This window comes from Carassius carassius, chromosome 40 (genome assembly GCF_963082965.1).
Source record: "Carassius carassius chromosome 40, fCarCar2.1, whole genome shotgun sequence".
In the NCBI taxonomy this organism is placed as follows: domain Eukaryota; kingdom Metazoa; phylum Chordata; class Actinopteri; order Cypriniformes; family Cyprinidae; genus Carassius; species Carassius carassius.
Genome location: NC_081794.1, coordinates 19,957,594 through 19,964,693, shown reverse-complemented (window position 1 = coordinate 19,964,693; position 7,100 = coordinate 19,957,594). Strand labels below are relative to the sequence as shown.

The following is a 7,100-nucleotide window of genomic DNA, read 5'->3' as shown; positions in this document are numbered from 1 at the left end:
TCTAATAGCTTCTCGTTTGTTTGATGAGCTCAAAAGAGAGGCAACAAATAACAGCACATAACAAAAACAACAACTGATATGCACAAAAACAGTATTTTGGTGATATCTAAAGGTAGTTGGATCTGTCGAGATGGAGCTTTGAAATTTCATGACACTGAAAACTTTAGAGTGGCTGCTTGCTGGGCTGTTGAAGTTTGTCATTGCACTTTTGGAGAGAGGTACATGAGATATAGAGTGAGAAATAAAAGGAGAAAGAGACTGAGGGGGAAAAATGCTGAGACTCTTCTGAATCAACAAAGAATATTTTTGGAGAGAAGCACAGGAGCTTCGTGCACAGATGTCGCTTTGTCGTCAAAGAGTTTTGTTTTTTGTTCGTCTTTTTGGAAGTTTCACAGCAGGATGGATGTGTAGGTGTTTGTCTGCTAGGATAAAGCAGTATATCACCTTCACAAAGCAGACCAATCAGTGTTTGACTGATGTAGGAGCTTGGAGCAGAGCAGGCCGCTTTTGTCAGCTGTCACCCTTCTCTGTCTGCACATCTACCTGGCGTGATACGAGTATGACAATTGTTTTTTTTTTTTTTTACTGAAACCGCCTCCCACTCGACTTAGTGCTGGGACACGATAATGATCTGTATTGCACAGATCCTACGAGAATTCCATGGTGCTGAATGTCTTTCTTGTTTCACACCTGGCTAACAAAATCAGCTGCATGTTTATGTACAAATAAGTGACCTTCTTTACTTCTCATTAGGATTTCAGTGGGAAAATTGTAATAATAATTGTAATAATTGTAATAAAAAACTGTAATAATAAAATGACGGTTTGTAAACTAAGATGAAAGGACAAGTCAAACATCAATAGTATTATATTATAACATTTTATGTATAATAAAAACATATGTTCATAAAATAGGCTACCACTTTTAATACTCCGATGCAAAGTAAACCACAATTTCTTTTGAATAATATAACGCATAATTAATATGATATAAATAATACTGCACACCTTTTAAATGTGTCAAATCTAAAATATGGTTTAATACCATGTAGTTTAGAGAAAATATAAGCACAGGCACAGGCTTGACATTTATCCTGCTTGAATTCGTTCTAAGAAATGCACACAACTTCATAAGTACCAAACTTTCGTCTGTGGATATTAAATATTAAATATATTAAATATTTTAACTATAGTGTTTTTCTTTCATTTTCCCTGACTGAAGCCATCAAATCTAACACATCAGCGAGGCAAAACTGACGTCTATTAGCGAAAATGTGCTTTGATGCGCTTGTTTGATAACTTGTGGTTAAAGCGCCACTCAGTGGTCAAAGGCTGCAAATGCACTTTATACCTCCGCCGCGGCGGTACGTGCGGCAGTAAAAAGGGCCTTTTGAATGTCTACTTAGTGTATAATACTTTGTCAGAATAGCATACCGGAAGTTGAGTTTTATTGCGGAGTCTGTCAATTTAGCTTAATAAAAAGACAGTTCATAAAGGGGTATGCTGTTTTGATACATATTTGTATATAAACACATATTTGTATATAATATGCGATATAATACACCAACACTTACCGCTTGTAATCTTAGTTATGCTGAAATGATGTTTAAATTTAACGCATGCGCAATTCCACCAATTTCACTTCTGCGCATGCGCATTAACCGAAGGTATGCCATTCTGATGGGTATGGTGTTCCGTCAGAACACTGGCCTTATATAACATGGAATCACTTTAGCTAAGCAATGTAAAGAATACAAATAAAAATAAAAAAAATATTACAAGCACATATCTCCAAAAATTTTTCTTTACATTGCTTAGCCAAAATAAAAATTAATAAAATACTACAAGCACACATCTCCACTTTTTTTTTTGTTCACTTAGCCAAAATGATTCTGTTATGTAAAATATAATAATGATAAAATTAAAAGAAATAAATACTTCAAGCATATATTTTGGCATTTTACTTTCCATTGTTTATCCAAAATGATTTTTTTTTTTTAAATAAATAAAACTAAATAAAATAAAACATTGCTGACTTTAAAATGAAAATATATCACTGTAGAAGATATTGAGTTCTGAAAGCTAGCTCTTTTATTCCACAATCCTCATGATCTGACCTATTTAAAAAAAAAAAAATTATATATAATTATTTTCTTGTTCTACACTGCTGACCCATCATTACTGGCTCACTTCCAATCTTTTTTGACCTGAATGGTGAGTAGTTTAAGTTCATGCAAAACCAGCTCTAAAGGCACTCTGGTAGTGGGCGTACACCACGCACTTCAATCCTGAGGACTGTTCTGTTAACATACATGTAGTTTTAACATTCCTCCCTGGGGCCCAGGTGTGATGGATAATAAATCGATGTAGGGCAGTTTGTAACTGTCTGAGGCTCAGGTTTTTCTTGGATGTAAATCCTCTTTGCCTGAATGCTTGAAGCTCCGGCTTCCCACTGATGTGCTGAATTCAATTCCTTTTGCCCTGGCCTGTCTGAAGTAATGAATTGTTCCCCTCCGATAATTGTATTGCTTCAATGGCAGGGAGGGAGCAGTGCCAGACCAGCACAGAAGTAGCCGTTGTGTTTGTAGGATGATCTGTGAGATGCTGCTTTGGGGTTGCAGCCATGGTTTTGACCTCAGCAGTCTGTGACAGAATCCTGGTGCAAAACATAGGCTGCTGGGGTCAAGCTCACTTTAAACCCCCATTCTACAATGAGAGAAAAGTGGCTACAGAATAGGAGAAAGGCATGATCCTTGAAACCTGTGACCTTGGTGATGACTTCTTTATGCATGAACAGTCAGGAATCCCTCTTTAAAAATGAATGAGCTAATTGTTGTTCTTTTGAAAGAGATAGCTTTAAAGTTACCATTGTCCCTTTAAAAAATAAAAAAAAACTTTGCTTTGACATGTAAATGAAGCGTTTTCGCTTTTGAATGCTCTCTGCGAGTCTGCACTGCTCCTCTCTGACCCTCGGCTTGCTTTGTTGTGTGTTGTCTGCAGGTATAGCCATCGCCAGCGCTCTTATCGACACGTCCCAGCAGAAGCCCATGGACTTCAAAGAGAAAAGCCAAGGCATGAAGAACCGCAAAGCTCTGCCCCACGCTCACCAGGGCACTTGTGTTTGAATCGTCTGCGGCCTCGGTGGGCTGTCCTTTACCAGAGCGACCTCCTCTCTTGTGCTCCTTCAGGCAGACAGCAGCCTGGAGTGGCCCCATGTGGGGGGATTATTTAGGCGACAGAGTGCTGTCTATTTCCACTCCACATTCACTTTATCTCTCCACGTCAATTGAACATCGTAAATAGATCTCATCCATTTCCAATGACCTTGCCATCACCACCTGCTCAAACTCAGACATTACAAGATCGACTCCATCCAAACCAATCGACAGGCTTCTTCTTGATTCATCCGACTCTTGGCGCAGTTGAGCCTTCATTTCTGTCTTCTCAAGGCCTTCTGAACATTGAGGGCCTCTCCCATCAGCTTTACACCAAGCTCAGATGTGCCTCTAGCATGGTTTGTACATTTTGGACCAGAGTGTCTTGCTAAGCCAGAAGTAGCATTCTGGTAGTCTCGGGACGGTCGCTGGTTTTGTGTACGGGTTGCTCACATATTTGTATGCTCGCCAACTAGTGTTATGCTCTTTCGACATATTATTTAAGAGATGGACTATAGAAATGTTTGCCATGGCATGGAAGCTGCCTGTCATTTAAGCTAATGACGTTCTGCTGCTGGTGGCTTCATGCTTGGTAAACTCGTGTTAGGAATGGATCACATTCGTTTTTAGCAAGAAAGGTTTCACACATTTCATTCTTATGCTCTTCTTGTGAAGACTTTGCATGAACCACTCACATTATGCTTGAAATCTTTAAACAGTTTGTGGGTTACGTGTCACACTACGAACGTCTTCATGTCTTGAAATATCGCACACCATTAGCTGCACCGTAATATAGAGGAGCCAGCTGGTTCGGGTGAAATAGAGTATCAGTTGTAAGCCACAGAGATAATTCGGACTCTAGTTGAGGGATGAAATCGCACCTCGCTGAAATGGCAGAAGAATTTATGCCAAAAGCCGCATCGCAACGGGTGTATAGTATTGTTAAGGACATGCTAGGAAACTCTAGGAAAGCTGTTGATCTTTATTTTTAATGTTGTTTTGCAGCGGTACAGATTTAAATGAGCAATGACTCTCAATAACTTTGCAGTAACGATTTATCTCTTTATAATGTACTTTTGTATCCTTAAGTTTCACATATTGTGAATTTCAACAGAGGAAGATGATTTTGAGGAGACCAGCAGGTGAGAGTGTATTTAGACTGTTCATACACTCAAGTCCTCTTAGAGCAGGTTTACCAGGATTCACCAAACCACTGGATCTTCTGAAGTTTTCAGCCTTGCTGCAACACATCGCCAGGACCGAGCCTGAGCCCTCCGTGGGTAAAACAGGATGTCCGGGGGATGTATTTTCTTCTCTGTGGCAACAGCAAAAAGTGTACAGCATCCTAATCATCACTTGTTTTCTTTAGATGGACTTGAACATGTGAATCTAATGTGAATCGCTCTTTTTCTCTTCATGTAGCTACTTCAATGTTTTTGTTTGTATTTTTTTGCTGGTTTTAATAAAGGATATTAAAAGGTCAATAGGTATTTTAGGGCCACCCTCTGTACATGATGGTGATGAGAAATAATCATGTCTTTTACAATGTTTGTGGGGAAAAAAAAGAATTGTTGAATTGTTTTTGTAACTAATTGATTCCTGTGTAATACCTCTGTGATTTGATTCTTAAGTCACTCATGTTACTAACTCTATTCATGTTGGTGTCTGTTTTTAAGGTTAGATGTAAACTGAAGCTGCTCATCTAGATTATTCTGGGCATTTTTAAACGTACTTTTCAGGTCACGATATGTTAGGAATTTAGTTTCGGAGTTATTTTTTATCTTGAAGTAAGAGATTGTCATGCAGGATTTCTACAGACTGATTACACAGGAATCATCTCACTGTATCTGAGGAAAAAAAAGATTCATTCATCCCTCAGTGCATATCATTAATCTTCATTGTATTTTAAAGATGAATGGAAAAATAAAACACTTGAATATTCAGAAGTTAATGGATCATTCTAGTACCTATGAATATGAAGAGATTGTCTCACGGCTTTCACAAAATCAATAATTTGCTGTTAGCAATACTCCAATGTTAAAATTGCTGTTGGTTGCAGAAGATACACCAAAAATGTACAAATGGATAGGTTTATAATCGAATTACTGTGTCTCCTTTAGGTATAAAACCAGTTAGCTGCTTAGTCAGTGAAATAAATGTGTAATTATAATATTATCCTTGTTGATCAAGACAATGTAATGTACAGTATTTGAAAGATTTTTCATTTAATTCCAGAACAACCCCCATTAGTCTCAGAACTGCTGAGAAGACCTGCCTGTGAAAGGTTTACTTGCTAAAACAGTCAACTGTTTTTGGGAAGCTGATCCGATTTGAGTGTTATCCCTGACATGCAAAGCAAATATCTGTTTTCTGTAATATGGTTTTAGTGGCCCATTGTTTTACCCCAGTCAAGGGGTGTTAGGCAGCGATTTGAAGTGGATTGCTTAAAACCCACATCTTTGAGTGCCTTTGCTTTCATAAAATGACAACAACAGCAATATGATAAAAATGGCAATGTTCAGTTGATACAATTTATCCATCAAGTAGTTCATTAGGTTTTTTGCCATTGCCAAGCAACATAATCGTAGAGAGAGCAGCTTGGCACATTAATACAAAATGCAACTAATGTGTTTGTGTATTGAATAGTTCTGATTTTGAATTTTGATTGGTCAAATGATCTGATAAAATCCTCAAGATAGTAACAATTATGATGCAAAACCCCTTTTAGTCACATCACTCCATATGTAGCCTAGAATTATTTTTGTATTTTTTTTTTTTTTTTTTTTGCTTAATATTCAATTTTGATTAACAAATAAATTGCTATATTCACAATATAGAACCATTTAGAATCTCTGCAAACTAGTCGGAGTGATGATAACCATAGGCGTTTGTCTTTTTTTCTAATGAAACATATGTGGTGCAGCGCCTGGAGTCTTTTGACCAATCAGAATCAAGACAAGGGCATTATTCTCTTTTCTTCTCATTTGGGCAACTTTTCGGAGGTAAGTTTGCTGTCAATGATGTAATGCTTTTAAACTAACCAAACCTTAGATAACTAATTGCTGAAGTAACGTCAACTTGCCAAATCAAATTCTTTCAGTCATTTAGTCGAGTAAGTTTGTCGTGATCATAGACCGTAAAAGAATGTCGTGATACATTTTTCCTAGCGTTATGCTACCGATCTTCTCGTAACCCGCTAGTCGCCTTATCAACATCAGTAAGTAAGCTAACGTCAGTTCAGAAATGAATCAGTATTTTTGCTGATTTTAAGGCTAACTTCCACGCCATCCTTATTTCTATCTGATTTTAATATCTATCTGTCGAGAGTTTACAAACGAACAATGAAACAAGACCTTTAACACAGTGTTAACACGGTCAGTGTTGTTATATGTAGTGAATTTAGACTGTCAAAAGTAGTGAAGCTTTTTAATACAGGGTGACAAATTAATAATATATAATTATTTTCCTTGTTTACAACCTAGCTTAATTTCAGAATGAATCAACATTTTTTGTTTTTTTATTATTATTAACTCCGCTTTGAAAATAAGCTGAAATTACTCAAATCTAAACATAATATTTTAATTCTTATTAGCCTGCATATTACTACAATATTAGCCATTTATTGGTAGTAATTAAGCACATATTAATGCCTTATTCCATATGACCTTATTCTATATCCCTCCTACCCAATACCTAAATTTAACAACTACCTTACTAACTATTAATGAGCAGCAAATTAGGAATTTATTGAGGGAAAATTTATTTATTTTTTAATTGGTATTAAAATTGATTAGTGTTGAAATTAACTAAAATTATTAAAGGGCTCATATGACGTTGCTAAAAAGAACATTATGTTGTGTATTTGGTGTAATGCAGGGCTGTCAAACTCAGTTCCTGGAGGGCCACAGTCTTGTACATTAAGGTAAAAAAAAAAGCATGTTATTTT

General features: G+C 36.8%; 1 protein-coding gene across 2 annotated transcripts in view; it reads left to right on the top strand.

Annotated features, from left to right (window-relative positions):
• LOC132122326 (attractin-like protein 1) overlaps positions 1-5,100 on the top strand; it is a 92,213-nt gene extending 87,113 nt beyond the window's left edge. For both annotated transcript variants that reach the window (XM_059532433.1, XM_059532432.1), the window contains exon 29: positions 3,000-5,100. In XM_059532433.1, coding sequence (XP_059388416.1) covers positions 3,000-3,124 — 125 coding nt within the window. In that variant the 3' untranslated portion in view covers positions 3,125-5,100. The remainder of the gene's footprint in view (positions 1-2,999) is intronic.
• Positions 5,101-7,100: the final 2,000 nt, after the last annotated feature.